Raw genomic sequence first — 21,507 nt, 5'->3', positions numbered from 1 at the left:
TTTTTAATAGCTCGTTTCGCCAGTCTATCAACTCTTTCATTACCCATGATGTATGGGATGTGCCGTGATCCCAAAACAATAGGATTTCTGCGCCTTGTCTCCCAATCCTTGTGTATACTGTCAATATTTCATGAATCAAATCCTCACCTGACATTAGAGTGTGCAGGGCAGAGACTGAGTCACTGAAGACAAGAGCTCGGGCTGATTTGTTTCGTTGAATCGATTCTGGAGCCGTGAATAACTGCTCTTCGTTTAAACACGGCTCGATCTTTAAGCGCCAAAGCCGAGGCCCGCAAATCAAACGAGCCCGGCCGTGTTCTCCGTGTCGGCTCCACTCCCGGCCACCAGGGGCGCTGCAGACACGACGCGTGTTCTTAACCCGTCAGCCATCTGCCGCAGTCAGTTAGCTCCAACGGGAATGGAAAATGGAGGACTGACCGAAGAAAGACCGAGGGGCACATCGTCGGTATTTCTTGCGTGTAGGTGGGTAGAATGCAACCATTTAACGTGTTAGTTGCGTAGTGTTGACTTTTTTTTTGTGTGGTATGCGTCCGTGTCGGAGGGTTTGTAGCCGGATGTGTCCGGGCAGGTGTTTGAGGCAAGGTTGGACACGATGCGCGTGACGTTAGCTTAATTTTTTTTTTTTTTTTTTGTGGGTTGTGCACAATTACGCAATTAAAAAGGAGTCCGACCGCTCACGCTGGTTAAAGTGTGCTTTTGCTACCGAATAAATGGTTTCCGCGGTTTTTGTTTCTGGTAGCGGTGTGTTTTATTTTTCGGCCTCGGGGGGGTTGAGTGTGCCGTTAGCTTACCCACGCTCGTTGTGGCTAATGCTGTTAGCTCGGCTCGCTGCCTACAAAACGCACGTTTTGAAACTCCGGTTCTTCGTTGTTAAACGACTAAACGACAAGCCAGCTCGTGTGAAGGCGCGCTTAACGCTTCGCGAAATGCTTGCTGCGTGTTCCCGGCTTTTTTTTTTTTTTTTTTTTTTTTTTTTTTAATCCAACGCGGCTTTTTACACGATCAAACGGGGGTTTGGCGGATTTGAGCTGCGGCCATTACTGGTGTCAGGAGGCGGAATCTAATCTACCATTACACGTCTTGTTTTTACAGGATAGTGCGGTTTGTGTGACGATATAATATTTATATATATATTTACAGTACATTTTTTTGGACAAAATGCATGTGGTAATTGTCTGCTGTGCGAGTGTGTTTGGGTATTCAGATTAAATCATGCGCAACAAGGCCGTGTGCAGCTCTCTCTCTCTCTCTCTCTCTCGGTGTCGAGCATCTGAACGTTACCGGAGACACGTGACGTCACACACCGTCAGAAAGTTGATTGAACGTGTGATTATACACGCCGTGTAATTTAAACCGTGTAACGTTAAATTTGATCTCGGTAACCGGCCCCTCCCACCTTTCTTGACAACCGGTGCCCCCCCCCCCCCCCCCGTTCACGTGGCACGGTTTCGTGACAACAGGCACCATTGGAGGAGTCATGTCAATCCCTCGCAGTGTCCTCCCCCCCCTTCCCCCACGTTGCCGTGTGCAAGGCGTCCTCGTGCTTCAATTTAAAAGAAGATGCAAATATTATGAATTCACTCCCGACATAATTGTACGAGGATGCATTCGACTGTAAGTCGTGTTTAACTTGCTCCCTGTGGTTTCTAACTTACTGTGAATGTCAACAATAGGAACGAGTTTCCTCGTGTGTTTTGCACAGTGAGCACTTGTTCCGCCTTTGTTTTCATGTGTAGTTCTTCCACGCATCCGGAGGTGCTCAAAAACAACACTGCAATGCAAATAATGTTTTTGTTTAAAGTTCAAACTTCAGTTAACTAGTGGAGGAAGTGATAAATATTCCAGTTAAGTCCAGAGGATGAGCATTTATTTTGTATCATCTGCTCGAGTCCACAGTGTTGTGTTGTAGCTTAGTCCTTCTGTAAAACACGGAGTACTGTGATCATAACTTGTGTTTTCCTCTTTCTGGCAGATCCTTTAATCTTGTACCAAGACTGATGATTACTGATGTGGAGCCTTTGTTTTGTTTGAAGAGGAACTTTGTTACCCATCACTCCTGAACTGCAGGTACAGATACGGGCTTTTTTTCATTATGTGCTCTTATATTAAAGCATAGCATGGTTGGCTCTTCATAATGTAAAGTGAAGTGCATTTTCCTTAATTCTCATAATTCTTTATTCTCATAAATTTGGTTTTGGACTTGTAAATGGATGTTATTATTGAAATGTGTTACTGTGGTTTTCATCCTAATCTTTGACTCGTAGATTTAACAAAAACATTAACGTATATTATCCTGTTCTACCATGGTGAAACATTTTCACTGGTATCCCAGTTGAAATAGCAACACGAGACAATCGAGGGTATGAACGTTATGCGACTATACACCAAAGCTACTCCTTTTTAGTGGAACAGGAAACACTCTTAATTTATCATCATGCTTTCACATTGTAAACAATGCTAGAATTAATAAGTGTTGTGTAACCAACCACACATATTCAGGATAAAGATCCTTCCTTAGGGATTGTGCTGTTAAAAAAATGTATTCAGAAATTTAATAAATTATATAAATTTGTGAAGTTCTACCTTTAGACTTTTTAAAGTGAGCGAAGGCCTTGCAATTTTTTGATCAGGATGAAAAATATGAAGTGGGGCATTGCAGGACTCGACATCTATTTACCTTCAAGCTTATGGTAACTTCTTGTTTCTTGACACGCGTACATATTCGTTATTTGTGTCAGGAGGCTCAATATCTGGGCACGTTTTATTGATCTGGCATCAGAAAAGATTCAAATGATTAAAAAATTACCTGGTGCAAATAAACTCTGTTATATTTAGATTATTGTTTTGGAGTGAATAAAATAGAATCAAGTGTCTCTGAATTTGGTAAAGACATGGAATAGTGCTTCTTGGCACCCCTCAGTAATGTTCATATGATAACCTGAAACATTGACTCATAGTCGGTCTCTTGTGCTTTTCTCTCAACTGTAGACGTTCAGTTTGAAAGTAGTGACTCCATCGTCTATGGAGGGGAATATGAGCCCTGGGCTCTCTCTAGCTCCTGAGCCAGAGCAGAGCCAGGATCGTATGGATAGCTGCTCTCAAGGTACCTTGAATGAGCTCTTTTCCCTTCATAATACTGCATTAATACTGGGCACAATTGATGTGTCAGGTTATGTGATCACTTTATGTAATTTTTTTAAATACAGGTAAAATTGTAGGTTAAGCAATTATTTTAAAATGAGATTTTACTCGTATGTATGCCTGATCAGAAAACACTCGGTAGTTTTGTGGCAATGCTGTTGTTTCACTCAGGTGATCACATGCTCTGATTGTTTGTTCACAGACTTTAGAGAAGGGGAGAGCGAGCAGAAGGACCAGTTTCAAACCGAGAGTGAGAATGTGGCCAAAGAGTTGCTAGAGAAGCAAGGTAAATCTTCAAAGGCCAGCAGTGAGTTAAAGAAGACCTGGGGTTTCCGTCGGTCCACCGTCGCAAAGAGAGAGATGCCAGTGGAGGCATCGACCGACAGCCCTGAAAGCCGCTGCCCTGTGCGTCGCAGTGGCAGGCAGCCTAAGCGTACTGACAAACTGGAGGAATTCCTCTTGACTGCGAAAAGAGGAGCAAGGAAGAGCGCCCCTCCTAGTCTGGAAAGTGGAGATCCTCCTTCTCAAACCCCAACCGATGCAGAGACTGCCTCAGAGGCCAGCTTTGATGGTAATGCTGACTGCAAGGCTGCAGAAGACAAAGTAGAGTCACCAGAGAGGAGGACAAGAAGTAGTGCAAGGAAGCAGACACAAAAGAAAACTCAAGGTGGCAGACAGACCAGAGGAAGTGGTGGAGGGGCGGTCAAAGATGAGGGAAGCTCTGAGAATGAGGAGGGCAGTGGGGATGCTGTCAACAAGGATCAGTTAGAGGATAATAGCGTGGAGAAAAAAGACGAAAAGAGTAATCCCCGTTGTGAAGATGCAGGGAGCATTAATGCAGCACAGATTCAGCCAGAGCTGGACTCTGAAAAGACTGAGGAGAAGAACGAAAATGGAGATAAAAGTGACACAGTCGAAAATGAGAAGGAGACCGACGAGTACGACGCAGACAAGCCTGCAGCAATGACGTTAAAACGTGGACTACTTCGAACTTATGTCAATAAAACCAAGACGGCTAATAAGAACACTACACCTGCTCCTGCTCCTGCTCCTGCAGACAAGAGCACCACTCCTGTCAAGAAGGAAATTAATCCAAAAGCTACCCAAAGTGCCGCGAAGACGTGCACATTTCAGACGCAAGAGGAGGATGATGATGATTATGACGACGAAGACGACGATGATGATGATGACAATGACTCCTCCACATCCTCATCTTCATCGTCAAGTGAGTCTGACGATGGAGGCTATGACCCCAATGCACTTTACTGCATCTGTCGTCAGAAACACAACAAAAGGTATGTTTCATTTTGATGTGCACTTTGTGTTATCGTCACAGTCAGCAGAGCTTGGCATCTTTTAAAAAGAATTTCAAAACCCCAACTGGTACCTGTGACGTCAGTCCTGATTCCTTAAAAATACTTTTTCCAATACCAATTGTATGAAATCTGTTTTAAGAAAAAGAAAATTCCATTGAACATTATGGTACAAATATTTAGTTTTCAGGCCATGTAGAGGGGAAGAGTGTAACGCAGGTCGTTTTCTGTATCTACTATTTACAGATGTCCTCTAAACATCTCAGATGCAGACGACAATTTACAGATGTTCCCTAAACGCTTCAAATGCATATAATTGTTAGACTCTAGCTAGGCGGCGGCTCACAGAAGCCTCCAGTTACTGCAACACGTATAACCCAGATAATTATGTGGCCAAAAGCTATTTAGAAAATTAAGAAATTCACCCAGGTTGAAGCCAAGTGGTTTTATCTAGTTACGTGGACTGCTAAAAAAATAACCTATTTATGATGAACGCTGTATTGGCTCACTGACACAAAACCATATTGGGGCTGCATGATCTATTGCTATCTGATTTCACAACATAATACAATGTCATTTCTAAATGGCAACAGCTTTGCCATGTTTTCATTAGGGACATAAGCTGCATCAAAATAGGCATTTCTACTTTCTTTTCCAACAAATGACAAGCTGGTGTTACACCACGTGATGCAAAGCAGCAGAAATAGCCAAAGTAAATTAAATATACCCAGTGAGAGGACACTGGCAAAAAAAAAAAAAGTTTTGTAGGTAACGTAAGCGTGAAGTTGATTTTATATTCTGTGTTAGATTCATTAGTCTGTAGCATTTTAGCTAAAACCAGATTGTTCCCTGGAAGCCTAAAATCCAAAGTGGATGTGCCAGTCCTTTATCAGCCACCACCATATGTTTTATTTTCTCATAAATGAGTGTAATAAACATTTGCATTAAATATAAGCGAGAGGAAATTGTGATATAAATTTGGAGCAAAAATGTTTTAATTCTCATCTTATCCAATCTTCAAATGTACAATTTTGGGCTTAACCTCGTATCAAAATTTGCTACTCAATGACAAGGCATTTTTTTTGATGATAGATAATAAAGCTGTGTGTTTAGTGCCATTAAGAATGACGAAAGCTGGTGCCTGGAGCTGAATGACAGCGTAAACATGTTAGAATTTGCTCATTGATGATCTGCCTTCTCGTCTGCTCACTAGGTTCATGATCTGCTGCGACCGCTGTGAGGAGTGGTTCCACGGGGACTGTGTGGGCATCACTGAGGCCCGTGGGCGCCTGATGGAGAGAAACGGGGAAGACTACATCTGCCCCAACTGCACCGCCAAGAAAAACCAGGTGGTCAGGCCTGCTAAATCTATCCTCTCTTCGAGTACCGAGATCGGGAAGCCCAGAGTTTTTTTGATCAATACTACTTCTGCCGTGACCTTTTCTACAACTGCTGAGAAAGCTAACACCAGTGGACTGGACTCCAGTCTGTCGGCCGTTCAGGCTCTGGGAGCGCCTCAGTCCTCCACATCTACAGGAACTGAAGAGAAAGGAACAGAGGACATGGGCATCAAAGGCAGGATAGAGAAGGCTACAAATCCAACTGGGAAAAAGAAGATCAAGATCTTTCAGCCGGTAGGTCCTTGCAACAGATATAAACTTCCCAACAGTTTCCAGACATTGATTCATTATTTGATGGCGTGCACATATACGTCTGTCATGAAGTACTATATAATGCATGTCAAGTGCTGTCCCGATAAATACTATGATGCCATGGTAAATGATTGAATTCCCTATTTTACGCTATCACGCCATTATCCCAACTGTTCTGGTGTTTTGAGTCTGCATAGCTGGTGAACCCTTTCTTAACTAATGCACTACTACGAGTAGATGCCGGTGGCTCCACATCTGCTCTATTCTTGACATTCTGACATTTCAATCTTTGTGAACAAACAAATGCGTTCAAAGGCAAAAAGGCAGCCCACCACAACCTGAAACTGAAAACTTAAAATCATTTTACAAAAAATGTTTACCTATCACCTTTGCTATCAATAAAATGAAATATAAATTCTGAATGCAGTTCAGCATTTTGACATTGTTAGCATTGTAAGCAGAATGTCCTTAACCATTGTTAGCTGTTAATATGATTTTGTACTGACTTGAAGCAGGCAGTACAGCAGACAGCTGAACCAAAGGCAGACCAGAAGGCCACACCAACTGTGGAAAAGAAGGCAGCGTCCACAGCAGAGCAGAAAGCCCAACCAGACACAGATCAGAAGGTCGCATCAAACGTGGAGGTGAAAACAACAGTGGAAGGGCCAGACGACAAGGCCAGGCAGAAGGCTGAGGAGGATTCTTCTTTTCCCAAATGTATCGGGCCCGGCTGTGAGAACAACGCCCAGCCAGACTCTGTCTACTGTGGAAATGACTGCATCCTGAAACACGCTGCCGCCGCCATGAAGTCCATCACTGATGTCAAAGAGCCTAAGCAGAAGGACAAGGCCAAGACTCAGAAAAACAAGTCCACACCAAAGGTAACGAGGTCTGCCTGAAACGATGTTGTTTGCTTGTCCTAAAGTGGTAACGGAAATGCCTTTCATCTCATAAGTTGTTCAGGGTAGCCCACATGATGTCACTAATAGCAAAGGAAAGCATTTTCTTAGATGCACATCAGTCATAGATATTAGACATTTGATCTCATGTTGAGACCACGTTTGATAAATTATTACGGTGCTTTTTGTTGTTTGCTGAATGATTTGTTTTCTTGCTGGCTTCAGTCACAATGAATATTCAGGTTTTGATATGAGTATTGAAGACTAGTACTTTACTATCCTGTCTCTGAAATCCACTTACCCAACTATTTTTATAGTAATATTTGGTGTTGAAAAAAAAAAAAAAAAAAAAAGCCTAAATCCGAATATATTATTTTTCTTGGCAGAGTTGAGTTTCTTTGCTTTGACTACACCCTCTGCATTTCAAATTTATGAGAAGGCAAATATTGTCCTGATTTAAAATATTTAGAAGGCTTTGTTGTTACTCTAAACTCTTTGGAAGTGAAATTTCTGAAATGGTAACGGTCAGCTGCTTTGTTCTGATTTCAGAGATGTTGATTTTTAAGTGCCTGTCTGAATAAGCAACTTGAATCGGTTTGTCATTGACACCAGTTGATTGTGCAATACCAAACTGGGACTCGTCTGTTCCAATTTAACTTGGTACAAACCTCCTTACCGCTGGCCAATGAGTGTTGGGATGTGGGTGTATTGGCTTCTTGGTTTTGGAAATTTGCAGAAGATGGGCAACGCAGACGCCCTATATCCGACGTCAGGGAGTTGTGGTGGCAGAAGGATTCCACGGCTAGCTGACCTTCCGACTCCGAGTTGGGGGAAAGTATAGATCCTGTTGAGCCATTCCTTCTGGGTCGTGACACGGACAAATCAGCTGCATGCAGATTCAACTGTAAAGTGTTCAACTGTCGAGCATTTATTTAGACACTTGGAATTTCTGAGGTTTATAGGCTACAATAAGGCCACTAATGTTTTTCACCCTGAGTGTTTATGTGGTTACTTCTATGCAGAAAACACTACAGATGCAATGCTATAGGAATGATGGCTAGTAATAAAAGTAATGTGTAAATGATTGACTCTTTAACCTTTATCTATAAAACATTTTGGTTACAGTGTTGGTATGCATTTTAAAGGTTTTTACACAGTCACACAAATCTAGTGTTATTCACACTAGTAGTTGCACTTCAGAGTGCAGAACCCCTTAAGTTTAAACATTTATAGTTTGGGCTGTAAAATAAATGGACAGTATTCTTGCTTTTTATCTTTTGTATAGTGTAAATTTGTACTTTTGTTCTGTTATTTATTAGCTGTATATATATATAAACACAGTTTTACCACTGCAACAATACAAGTATCAGTCATGATAACATGTTGCACTTAGAAGTGATTGGTTGTTTCTTGTAAACTTGGCCTCTTTTTAAAAAAAAAAAAACACCAAATAATAATAATCCTGTTGTCTCATTACTTTGAGAACTCAGATGGGATTTGTGATATTAAATCCTGGACGGCTGAGGGAGCGAGTAAACAAAAGTGACATAACTTGCACTGAAAGCATTGTGATCGTTCATCATGTTCAGTGAAACAATCTTCATCAGTACGACTTGATGAAAGCCTGACAGTGTTGAACTTGCTTTGTAACGCAGACCCTTAAAGGCGGCGCCAGAAATTACGTTATTGGCTCACAAGTTCACAACCGTGAAATGTACATGCTAAGAATAGTTTGTTACAAAGCGTACATTTTTCATAGAAATATGTCCAGGGTTATAGAAGCGTAGATACTTTGTGCAGAGTAATAGAAAAGCCATCTGATCCTGGAGTAGGAATATGCAGAAATGCCATGGATCTCTTTGAATTATTAACTGTACATTGTGTACAATGCTACAAAAGGGAGAGCAGACCAAAGACTGTAAGAGGTATTGATTTTGATTACCACGGGCTGATGTTCCTCATATTTGGTAGTAGCTCTTACTAGGACTTTGTTCTTGAAGCACTTCTGTATTTTCATGCATTGTTAATCGAACAAAACTCCCCGAGATGCCAAAATGCTTCAATGTGTTTCCTCTCGTCCACCCAGAGAAGTGGTGCTGGTGGAAAGAAAGGGCCGAAGACGACGCAGGAGGAGTCGGACAGCGAGGAAGACCACAGTCCTGATCCGGATGAGGACGATGAAGATGAGCATGCTGAGGAACACCCACCCCCGCCGGCCACTGCGTCCTGGTCCAGTGACCATAATTACATTGCAGTAACACCAGAAAAGACTACACCCATATCACCAACAGTGTTAAGCAAAAAGTGTATGTATCTCTTTGAAGGTCTTGGGCTGTTGTTGAAACCACATTGTTGTTTTTTCATTATAAATGTGGTTCCTGTCATGTTAACCTCATTTAGAAATGATCCATCCATTTGGGAAGGAACATGATGAACTCATCTGTGCAGTAGACTTCTTCATGATTTACAAGGGTTTGTGATTGACATAATGTAAAGATTTTGTTACTCAATGAAATGTTGGCAGCCGTGAAACAGGTAAGTGTCCTTCCTGGCTGTTGGTAAGTAAGTTATTGAATTATGAGTAGTGGCACTGCTCAGATTGCACACATTTACATTAACTTCTGTGGCTCTGGAGGAGCTTTCCAAAGCCTGACAGGCCAACCCTGATGATGCCATCCAGGTTACCTCGGCTGAAAATTGGAGACTTAAAATTCATCAAAGAAAGCCTGCCCTTTAAATTGGAGTCCGCAGTTTGTAAGATGTCAACATGTATAGGGGTCTAACAAATGAAGCTGATTTATTACAGGAAAGGCAGCGTTTCTGGAATGGGACCGTTTCTGGAGTGTGGATGCCTCCGCTGCATCGATTTTAATCCTCATTTTTTTTTTGATACAACTCTTGTCGGTCCATTTGTTTCTGCTGGAGTACCCCTTTTGAATACCTCATGGTTAAATTGCAGCGCTGTTTATAAAACCTATGAAGGAGTGTGGTAGACACAAAGGAGGGCAATAATCTTCAATTCAGAGCTCCATGCCAGGTCGTGTATGGACATGATGAATGGATGGGCTTTGTGTGTGTGTGTGTGTATATATGTGTGTATATATATATGTGTGTGTGTATGTATGAATGCTTGTGCGTATGGAGCGAGAATTGCCTGTACAAGCTTCTCCACTTCCTGGGTTCTTCACCTCAGCTGTTGGTCCCCAAAAGGTCCTTCCCTAACCTTTCTCCAGCAGGTAGGTGTTTTAGTAGTCCCCCATGTTAATATGAACCTATGAAAATGGGTCATACTTAGCTGGTTATATCAGCTGTTAAACACAGCCTTGTTTTTTCCCTGCCCATAAATTTGTGGGTAACAGGCTGGGGTTTACTTTTTCAAAGTTTTTGATTCATATTGAATATGATGCATCACTGCTCGTGGGAAAACTGGCTTTAAAATAAAAGGTGATAAACTGATTTTTGGATGCCTCGAATGATTATGTGAGCAGTGTTGGCTTGCTGTAGGATATCCTAACCAGTTGATTCAGACAAGCATGTACAACTGTTTGATCTACACACACTATGAAGACGTGATGCTGGAGAGCCTCTCAGAGGGTGAACAGCTGGATAAGAAAACCTCTACGATGAAGACCAGACCACCTGGAAAGATGCAGTGAAGTTCAGGAAGGTCACAGTAGAAGATGAAAACTGAAGACCTGGGATGAGCACACAGACGAGAAGCGGAAGAAGAATCTTTCGATTTTTTTTTCTTCCCCCCCCCCACACATTTGGCACCAGAGATCCGATACATATTAAGGGGAACACTTAGTTGTGGACATTTTGATTTTCTTTCAGCTCTTTTATAAACAGCTCACTGAAGGAATTTTATTATCTGATAGCATAGCAAGTGCTAATGTTATTTAAAACATCCTGTCAGTTGAGATCAGTGTGGCCACTGATGGTGGTTTCATCACCAAAGGCAAATTCTAGCTCATTGATTTCCTCGTTCATAGTCCTCATTTTGCAGAGTGATATTTTGACTTGTGTGACAACTTATTGATCTGTACTGAATGGTAGTTTGGTGGCTTTGGGTCTCAATACTGTTGATCTGCACATATTTATTTTGTTAATACATTTAGTGGGTGTAAAGTGTGTCCTGTGGGCTTAATGTTCACGCTAATGCAGCTTTAAGATGAAAAAGCTCTAGCATCTGCAGGTGATGGTGTGAGGAGAGATTTGACAAATAGGGAGGGTATTGCCATATTAGTTGTGGTTGAAATTGGTAGACGTATGTCTCCTTTTGTATTTCTATGTGACTGTTGAAGGCTTTGACCTGATGCATTTTTTATGTGTTCCTGCGTAACCTTTTTAAGTGAAAGAGCCAGGGGTGAAATTTACGCCTAGTTGACTTTAGGGGTCAGAGTTCACCCTTTTATCAACTGTTGATAGTGTTTGTAGCTGACCGTGACATTTATACATTTTTATATTTCCAGTTTTAGGATTAGTCGATTATCTTCCGTTAAATTATTTATTATTCACTTAATTCTGGCTAATTCTGTGAAAGCGGTGTCATTTTCCATGTAGGCCTCTGTAAGCAGTGACACATGGTACATTATTATAGTCAGTGGATAACTGGTTGAGACTGCTTGTCTGTTTGCTTTAGTCCTTTTTAGTAACTGCTGCTTGGAGGAGCGCAAGTTTACAACAACTTGCTTCTACTTTAATCGGTTCTTTATCTCCTATATGGATATTGAGTGTCAGTCTAGATTATGTGCAGATATTTATTAGCTCCTTTGCATTAACATTTTCAGAAGGGCCTGCTTGAACAGCACCATGTATCTGCTGTCACTGCTACAAATAAAGAGGGACTATTTATCTGCTCCACTGTCAATTTGGTGTTTATTTCAAAAGTTTTTTAGAATGTGCACACAAATGATTGATTGTGTCTTATGACGTGTTTAAAAAAAAAAAAAAGTTCTGTTTGAAATTTTGTGATTTGAGTTTTATCAGCAGTGAATTTGATTGTTGTCTTGGATTAATGGCCATTTTACACAGCTTTGGAATTGCTCATTTGTGGTTCTTTTGAGGATTGTAACTATTTTTGCAATTGAGCAAAAATACTGCCACAATGGTTATTGGGTCTACTGATGATGAAAATAATGCAATATTTTAAAATATTGGATGTTGTTCTTGGTTTTGCAGCCATTCCAAAAGAAGAGAAGCAAAGTGAGAAGGAACAGAAGGAAAAGGAACCAGCCCCAACTCCTGAGAAATCCTCCTCAGCCTCGTCAACACCAAGCAAAGGAAAAAAGAAGTCTCCGTCGACTAAAGCAGCCAAGGTTTCCTCAAAGGGCAAGAAGCTTTCTCCTCAAGTTGCCAGCTCAAAGTCATCCAAGAAGCCTGCGACAACCCTGACTAAAACTGCGGCAAAGTCCAAGAAACCGCCCGTCAAAGCTCCGTCTCCCTTCCCTCCGGGTCCCATCCATGTCACGGGGGCGCTGAGGGTCACTAAGTCGAACTTCACCATTCCCAAGAAGCAGCCTCAACAAAAAGACTCCAGTTCCCGCAGTCAGTCCTCCTCATCCTCCAGAGTCCCATCATCTTCGGTTCCTTCAGCTCCTACCAGCCACTCTTCGTCTTCCAGACCTCCACATCCAGCTGTTCCAGCAACTACTCCTCCCTTTCCGCCGCCACACAACAACCAGATGAGAAAGAACATCCGTCGCTCACTGACGGACATCCTCTTTAAGAGGTGAGTGTCTCACAATGCCCAGTTCGGGATAGTTTTGTTTCTAAAATGCTTTAAAGTGATTTATCAGATGTTGATATTTTTGTTGTGTTTGTTGTCGCCAGGGTGAGTGACAGTGACGATCTGAAAATGCCAGAGTCAGAGGTGGCAAGGCTTTCAGTGGCCATTGAGAAGGAGATGTTTAACCTCTGCCTTAGCACTGATAGCAAGTACAAGAACAAATACAGATCCCTCATGTTCAACCTGAAAGATCCGAAGAACAAAGTGAGTCAACATAAACATGTTTGCACTTGATTTTCAGTCATTTTTTCTTGAGAAGAGCTGTGAATGTAAATTGAATGCCTGCAGCCTGGAAAGCTGTAGTTCTGTGATTTTTTTTTTTTTACATGATTTCCCTCATGTTGAGATGTGCGGTGTGTTTGTCTCAGGGTTTGTTTTACAGGGTGGTGGGTGGAGAGGTTACTCCATTCAGACTGGTGAGACTAAGTGCTGAAGAGATGCTTTCCAAAGAGATATCTGAGTGGAGGAAACCTGATGCTCCTGAGGTAATTGTTCTTTTAACAAAACATTGTGTACAGGTCATCTTGAGGCTCATAGAGGTCCCTGTTGGCCTTAACTGTAATAATAATAATAATAATAATTTTTTTAAAAAGAAGTATATTTTGTTCAATTTAATTAAACTATTTGCTACTATTTTATTATACTATTGATACAATTGTATCCGCAGGCTCAGTCTCCCAGTGCAAGATCCCATTCAGGGCACTCCAGACTGGGCAACAGGCATGACTTTAGCTCCCATAGTATGGATATGGATGACGCGCCACCGACATCTGATGCAGATGTACGTATGTCTGCCAACACTACATCTTCTCGCTTGGCTTCTGCTATAGTAAGTGTTGGCAAGCTGCTCTGCTATTCCTTTCACACTTTCTTTTCACTTTGCATGATGCTCTTTTTGCACAAACTGTCAAAACTAGCCAAGCAGATACATTAGATAAAGTATTACAAGTTAGTTGGCACGCCAACAGTCCTGTTCTTCACTGAGACTTTTTCTTTTCCTACGCTTTATCTGCATTGCACTAAATGCAGTGATCTATCTACATGAGAGTAATCAAAAATTGTGGTCGTTACATGAGTGATTGCCATCGGTTCCAGTTGACTGAGATCTTTTGTGTGTCATCAGGACCAAGATGAGTCGGGCTCCACTCCTTCAGCTTCAGCTCAGTCCTCTGCCGTTGATGGGAACAATGGCAGCAGCATGCCGGACATTTTTAGTAACATGCTCAAAGACACCACTTCTGAACACAGGACTCATCTCTTTGACCTTAACTGTAAAATATGCACAGGTAAATAAGAGACTGACATTAAGTGTCAGGGTAATACTCTCCTAATGGATTAAGCATGAATGTTATACCTCAGATTATTGTATTCATGTGTTTTAAATCTTGCCCTTCAGGTCAGAAGACAGAAGATGAGCCTGCAGCAAAAAAAGCCAAACTTGCCAAAAAGCCTGAAACTAAGCTACCCCGGCAAGAGTCATTTTCGTCCAGGTCAGGGGACGTCTCTCCTGGCGGCCAACCACCGGTGTCCACAGCCTACCAGCACCAAGATCCTTTAACCTACCAACACCCGGCCCCTCCGTCCTACCAGTCCAACGTGGAGCCAGCTGTTCCAGACTCGCATCAGGAGGATCTTAACATGATGGCACCTCCAGCCCAGACCACTGTACCCGTCACCCCCACTGTGTCCTCTGTCAGCATCACCCGCAGAGACCCTCGCATGGCCAGGCACAACACCGGGGTGACTGTTACCCACGCTGTTCTCGAAAAACCCACCAGTAACACGTCAGAACTGCTCCCATCTCCTCTTTCTGCTCCCGTTGAGGTTGGACCTAAAGCACCACTGCCGATGCCTCCAGCTCCGCCGCCCTCAGTGGCTGCGCCCAAGCCGTCGAAAACAAGGTGCTCAATCTCATCCAGTTTACTTAAATTACCAAATAACAAGGGTGTTACAAAATTCCTAATGTATTAGCATTGATGTATTACTAAAATATTTAGTATGTTGTCTGATAATATTACACAAGAGTAACATGATTTGTAACAGCGGTGGTAATGCTGAAGTATAGTCAGACGGCACAGGGGTGCTGCTCTGTTCTTGAAGGACAGCTGCGCATTTGTCAAACCGTGTACGCAATTTAAACTGACATGTCATGAAAACGAATTGCTAGAAAACCTGTCTAAAAGGAAGATGGTTTTGGTTTTACAGTACATCCGAGCCTCCTCCCGAGGGGGAAACTGCAATCTTTCTCCACAGTCAAGAGAAGATTTGGAAAGGATTCATCAACATGCAGTCAGTTGCTAAGTTTGTGACCAAGGCTTACCTGGTCTCAGGATCCTTTGAATACCTGAAAGAGGTAATTTGATATTGATATTAAAGCTGGTCGTTTTTGAATGTAACACCTTTTTCCATACATATAAACTAAAAGCATCGTATATAAGTGTGTCAATGTTGTGCAGGATTTGCCAGACACCATTCATGTCGGAGGCCGGATATCTCCAAGCACAGTGTGGGACTATGTCGGGAAGCTGAAAACTTCGCTCTCTAAGGTTTGTTAGCGCAAAGATGAACTTCTAGGAAAGGTGGATATTTTTAAAAAAAATAGCCTTGCGTTGCTTATATGCTGTTTTGTTTTTTTTCTCCGTTTTTCTTTTGTTTTACCCTCACAGGAGCTGTGTCTGATCCGTTTCCATCCAGCCACAGAGGAAGAGGAGGTGGCATATGTCTCTCTTTTCTCTTACTTTAGCAGCAGAAAACGATTTGGTGTGGTGGCTAACAACAACCGTCGGATCAAAGACCTCTATCTCATCCCACTGGGCTCAAAGGACCCGTTACCCTCCAAACTATTACCGTTTGATGGGCCAGGTAAGCGTTTAGAGGAGTACACAAATACATCTTTGTGATTACTGCAGTGCTATTTCACATATCTTGGGTGTTTCCCCTGTTAAATTGTGTTGTTGTTTTTTTGTCTCTACATATGGTGAGTATGTTGAAGTGTGACATTTTTGCTCAGGTTGAAATGAGAGCTTGTTTAATTTTTCAGTTTGTACTGTAGAGGGCGCTCACACTCCTTGTTGAGACTCCCTGGAAAACACATCTGCATGTAACAGCAACTGTGATCTCTTCTGTGTATCTGACTTTGTATCACACATTTCTAATAAAGGAAATTTGCATCGCAGGTTGATGCCATTTCAGGCCAGTCTCAGCCTGTTGTTTCTTAAGACTTGGCTTAATATAAACATTATTAAATACATGTACATATAATCAACACATTTCTTTACATTACAGGTAAGTCGTCAGACACTTTGTGTTAACCTGCTCTTAATTCAGTAACGTATTGCATCACTGGAATAAACCCCAAATTGTCTTTAATGTGTCCTCATAAATGAAGAATCAGCACTTAAAATAAACTTTACAAACAGTTTGACAGGACCACAGGACGAAATGCAGCAGTGGAAAGTAAAAAGGCTCAAATATCAGTAGACCTACTTTTGCATATTGGGCCTCAGAGAGATTATTAGATCAGGTTTTCTTTGTATTAAAAGAGTGACTTCAGAAAAATACAAAACTCATCTTGAATGTGCCATACTTCTGTTAACAGAAACCAAATTTCTATAGTTTAATGTATTTACCAAATTATGGAATACATATCTATGTCACAGTTTTATACCTATCTTGGTTATACCTGGCATCCAGAAATGACTTTAATCACTAGCACAAACTGCTAACAATTGTCAACAGGTTTAACAGCTGCAAGGAAGGAAACTGAATACTTTTGAGAGAACTTTGGTTTAAAGTTCTTTCCATCTAAACCATCAAAAATGTTAAGCTCTCATTTCACCTGCTTTTCTTTCATTTTGTCCTTGTGAATACTTGTACCCAATTAAACTTCTGATTTGATCAGATTTATTGAAAGAATGGCAGTCTATTTTGTAAAACTACGCCACTGAGTGTTTTCCAACTTTCCTGTTTTGTTTGTTTCACAGGGCTTGAACCAGCTCGTCCCAACCTTCTCCTGGGGCTGCTGATCTGCCAGAAGGACAAAAAGCGCGCCGGCGCTCCGTTAGAAACCGAAGACAAACGGTCCAAGATTCAAACCAAAGATGCAGATGAAACTGGCCTCCCAAAACCCCCTCCTCCCTCAGTCAGATCAGAGAGAAACACACGACAGAATCTTGAAATCCCCTTCAGCACAACTCCCCCAGGGTCACCTCTGACTAGCTCCTCTGAGACCTCCAGCAGCACTGTGACCACTTCCTCCGTTCTTTCCTTCTTATCCTCTGTCAAAACTCCATCCACAGCCTCTGGCCAAGACTCCCCATCGTCATCCGGCTCTGGTGCTCCCTCTGCAGGAGGTGCCACTCCTCTTCAGACCATTCTCAAGAGTCTTTTTGGGAAGAAAAAGCACGACTCCGAAGCTTCCAACTCTCCGTCTGATCAAGGTGGGGAACTCTCTATCCCGACCGCCACAATGCTCGACCCCATTGTGCAGCAGTTTGCACAGATTTCTAAAGAGACACCGGTGGAGGACGATGAAGATGACCGACCGTATGACCCAGAGGAAGAGTATGACCCCAGTAGGGGCTATAATGTGCCCAAGAAGTCTGTTGAGGTAGTGAGCAAACCTGAACTCCCGAAGCAGCCCGAGGTGGAAGGGAGTGACGCTGATGATGTGGCGTATGACCCAGAGGATGACTCTATATTTGAAGAGGTGAAAACCTCAGTGCCGGGTCAAGCTAAGGCTGCACCTGAAAGTATGACTGGTCCACAAAAGATCCTGGAGAGCCTTAAACAGATAGGGGATCAGACCTCGCAGAAACAGGAGGAGTCATCCACAGGGACACCTGGCGCCTCATTGACTCTTCCAGACGCACTCTTATCTCAACCTACTAAGTCACTTTTGGCCAATAGCCAGATACTACAGCTTGGCAAAAAGGTTGAAGAACTAGTGAAGTCGTCATCAGGCGCACCCTTGATCAACCAGAGAAGAGATCCCAGACAGAGCAGGGATCCTCGCCAGGCCGTCGGCGGCAGGAAGCTGTCCGAGGAACTTGAGGAGAAAGAGGAGCCGGATCCTGTTCCTCCCTCGCAGCCTGTGGAGCAAGAGCCACAGCCGCCTGAAACCACTGGACTCACTGACTCCTCACAAGACCCTGAGACATCGCCGCCTCAAGAGGAGGTGAAAAGTGAGCCGCTACTCTTCATGGAGTCAGACAAGGCAGAGGTGTCAATTCCTTTATTAGGAGAGGAGGTGGAACCTGATATGGAGGTCAACTACATGGATGAGAAAGAGCTGAAAACTGAGGAAGCTGAAGCAGAGATGGACAAGTACAGTATGTGGCCAAATGCTGCCAGTATTTTAAAAGCTAGCGAGGACTCTGAGTATGAGGAGAATAGCCAGGATACACCAACTAGCTATTATAATGAACCTGCAAACACATCCGCATTAGCCTCCACAATACCAGTACTTACCCAGAGCACAACAATAGATGACACTCACATGCCGCATCACATGTCAGTGTCAGGCTTCGATAGTGAGTACAGACCTCCAGCTGACATTCCCCCACAATCCAACTTCCCCCCTCCCCATTCCATGCAGGGACAGAACCTGCTAATGAGGCCTCCACCCGTCTCTATGCTACCACCGATGCAGGGTCTACCTCCAATGTCAGGCCCTCCTCCCATGCAGGGCCCCCCTCCACCCATGCACGTTCCTCTCCCTGTACGTGGTCCTCCCCCCATGCAAGACAGCAGTCAGCAGTATGTTCCACCTCCATCTTCATATCCTCCCTATCAGAACCAGTGGCCAAGCGCCCAGCAACCGCAGCAGCAGCAGCAGCCACCTCCCAGACCACCACCTCAGAATATCATGCCGCTCAGAGGGCCACCACCACCGTTCCCTCCAATGACCCAGAGAGGCCCTCCTCCTCAAATTTTTGATCCTTCCATTCCCCCTCAGCACATTGGACAGCAGGCCCCCCCTCTAGGTCTTCCCATACCTCCTACTTTCGATGGGCAGAGTAGCTTACCTCCACCAAGATTCACCAGTCCTCCACCACCTTTTAATTTCCCTGCAAACCGAGGTCCTCCTCCACCTTTCGCAGCACCACCACTTGCTCACTTTGATAACAGGCTCCCTCCTCCAGCCCTCTATCAGGGGCCCAGAGGTCCTCTTCCATCTCAGTATAGTGACCATGGGCCTCAACCCCCGATGGTGGACCAACTTCGAAGACCTGCAGAGCAGTACAACAAAGACACTGCCAACACCTCTTTTAAGTTAAATGTGGACCAGCTTCCAAACACACTCCATATTTTTAAAGATAATCAGGGCCCTCCATCTGGTCCGGCCTACAGAGGACCTCCAGCTAACCAATATGAGGACAGAAGAGGTCCACCTTCAAGTGGGGACGTGAGCGGACAACTCTTCAGTCCACATAACCAGTTTGGTGGCTCCAGACCACCATCCTCACCACCCCACCGAAGATCTTTTGATGAGCACCGAGGTCCTCCACCTCAGGAAAGTAGACCCCACCTGTCTCAGCCTTTTGGAGGATCAGAGCGGTACCTCTTTGATAGACACTCAGATGAGCTCAGACCTGTTCGCCACAGCGGACCGCTGCTGCCAACCCCACCAGAGGCTCCTCTAGGTCCTCCAGTTCGCTTGGGAGCCCACAGCCCAGACCTGCACAGGGATGACCACTGGCGCCGTCTTTCTCCTGAAATGAGGAGGAGGAGCAGCACCACCCGTGAGGACGCAGAACCGCGCAGCGGAGATCGTTTCAGTCGCTTCGAAGGAGTACACCGAGAACTTTGCCCTGTTTCCATGCAACCCTCTGAGGAGAGACCGAGGGACCTTTCTGAGGACCGCCGGCGGGAAAGAGAGAGGGATCTCCCTCATGGTGGCAGGCCCGCATGGGACAGAGGCCTAGGAAAGCGGTGGAGCCGAGAGCGGGAGTGGGACAGAGGCAGAGAAAGGGACCGGGATCAGGACCGCAACCGCGAAAGGGACCGGGATCAGGACCGCAACCGCGAAAGGGACCGGGATCAGGAGCGTACCCGCGAAAGGGACCGGGATCAGGAGCGTACCCGAGAAAAGGACCGGGATCAGGAGCGTACCCGAGAAAAGGACCGGGATCAGGAGCGTACCCGCGAAAGAGACCGGGACCAGGAGCGTACCCGAGAAAAGGACCGGGATCAGGAGCGTACCCGAGAAAAAGACCGGGATCAGGAGCGTACCAGAGAAAAAGACAGGGATCAGGAGCGTACCAGAGAAAAAGACCGGGATCAGGAGCGTCCCCGAGAAAAAGACAGGGATCAGGAGCGTACCCGAGAAAAGGACCGGGATCAGGAGCGTACCCGAGAAAAGGACCGGGATCAGGAGCGTACCCGAGAAAAAGACCGGGATCAGGAGCGTACCCGAGAAAAAGACCGGGACCAGGAGCGTACCCGAGAAAAAGACCGGGACCAGGAGCGTACCCGAGAAAAGGACCGGGATCAGGAGCGTACCCGAGAAAAGGACCGGGACCAGGAGCGTACCCGAGAAAAGGACCGGGATCAGGAGCGTAGCCGAGAAAGAGACCGCAGCAGAGGGAGGGAGGGTGAGAGGCCCAAGGAGACAGAGGGAGAGAGACAAAGGGATCAAGACACAGACAAGAGGAGAGATCGAGACAGGGAACGGGAAAGAGACAGAGCCAGAGATTCTGACCGCAGGGACCATGACCGGGACAGGGTGAGAAACCGGGACAGAGAGCGAGACCGTGAGCGAGACCGGAGACGGGACAGATCCAGAAGCAGAGAGCGAGACCGTGGGAAAGACCGGGGTAGGGACAGAGACAGGGAGAAGGACAGAGATAAAGATCGTCGGGAAAAGAGCAGAAGCAGGGAAAAGAAAGAGGACAAAAAGGACAGTAAACACAATACACCCAAGGAGAATGATAAAACTGCTGAAAATGACAAAAACGCTTCCTAGACTCTGTTTGATGGACGTCCCTTTACGGTGGTGAGACTCTTTCACTACTTGAAAACATCCCTGTAAATGTAGATGAGCAGTATTTCGTTATTTCCAGTTGTGATCTACCAGAAAAAAAATATTTGAAAAGGTTTGTATTCTCTTTGTCAGTTAAAAGTTTCTAAGTTTGTTTTATTACATTTGAAAAGCAAAAAAAAAAAAACGAAAGGCCATCTAAGTTGCTTGTGTACAAAATGTATTAAGAAGAATGGTGAGTCCTATCACATGTATCTTTCTCATGTCAAAGCGGTTTTTTTTTTTTTAAAGAAATCAATAATGTAACCGATTAACACCATTTTCAATATGTAAATATGAATGTATTTGTGTAAATACTGATGTTTTTAATCATACTTTTATAAGTAGAGAAGATAAAAGCCATATATCTGAGACGGATAATGTGAAGGTTAAGGCTACACTGTTGAGACACAAATGTTGGTTTATATGTTCAGCAGCTTTGAACAGAAAGGCTTCAGTGAATATACAGTATACAGTAAACACCTCATAAATGGTGTGACATGTCCTGATTTTGTTTCAGCTCAATGAATTAAAACCTGTTTGATGAAAGTAGTTTGGCTCTATTACACATGTTTTTTTTTGCTGTGTAAACTTGAGTGAGTGAAGTCCTGGTCCAAAAGCAGTGTGGAATTTATTTTCTTTCACATCTGTACAAGTTGGTACAGGACGGTGT

The 21,507-nt window shown here is 43.9% G+C and overlaps 1 protein-coding gene across 5 annotated transcripts; it reads left to right on the top strand.

Annotated features, from left to right (window-relative positions):
- The first annotated feature begins 388 nt into the window (after positions 1–388).
- On the top strand, positions 389–21,386 carry dido1 (death inducer-obliterator 1). 5 transcript variants are annotated; one of them, XM_069713414.1, is made up of 17 exons: positions 389–483; positions 1,994–2,088; positions 3,010–3,124; positions 3,365–4,457; positions 5,689–6,109; positions 6,643–7,008; positions 9,113–9,332; positions 12,208–12,757; positions 12,859–13,018; positions 13,183–13,299; positions 13,482–13,643; positions 13,938–14,100; positions 14,211–14,715; positions 15,020–15,167; positions 15,271–15,360; positions 15,481–15,676; positions 16,798–21,386. In XM_069713414.1, the coding sequence occupies exons 3-17, from the start codon at positions 3,043–3,045 to the stop codon at positions 20,778–20,780; spliced, it is 8,256 nt and encodes a 2,751-aa protein (XP_069569515.1). In that variant the 5' UTR covers positions 389–483; positions 1,994–2,088; positions 3,010–3,042; the 3' UTR covers positions 20,781–21,386. The 5 variants fall into 5 exon arrangements, with proteins under 5 accessions (XP_069569515.1, XP_069569523.1, XP_069569488.1 ...); XM_069713422.1 differs by having other exon boundaries at positions 6,640–7,008; positions 13,482–13,595; XM_069713387.1 differs by having other exon boundaries at positions 6,640–7,008.
- The last annotated feature ends 121 nt before the right edge of the window (positions 21,387–21,507 follow it).

The sequence above is a fragment of the Brachyistius frenatus genome, unplaced genomic scaffold (genome assembly GCF_029030835.1).
Source record: "Brachyistius frenatus isolate BFR_SWC_R1_liver_20210118 unplaced genomic scaffold, ASM2903083v1 Contig_4, whole genome shotgun sequence".
NCBI classification, from domain to species: Eukaryota; Metazoa; Chordata; class Actinopteri; family Embiotocidae; genus Brachyistius; species Brachyistius frenatus.
The sequence above is the reverse complement of the archived record's forward strand: the minus strand, read 5'-3'. Positions and strand labels throughout refer to the sequence as shown.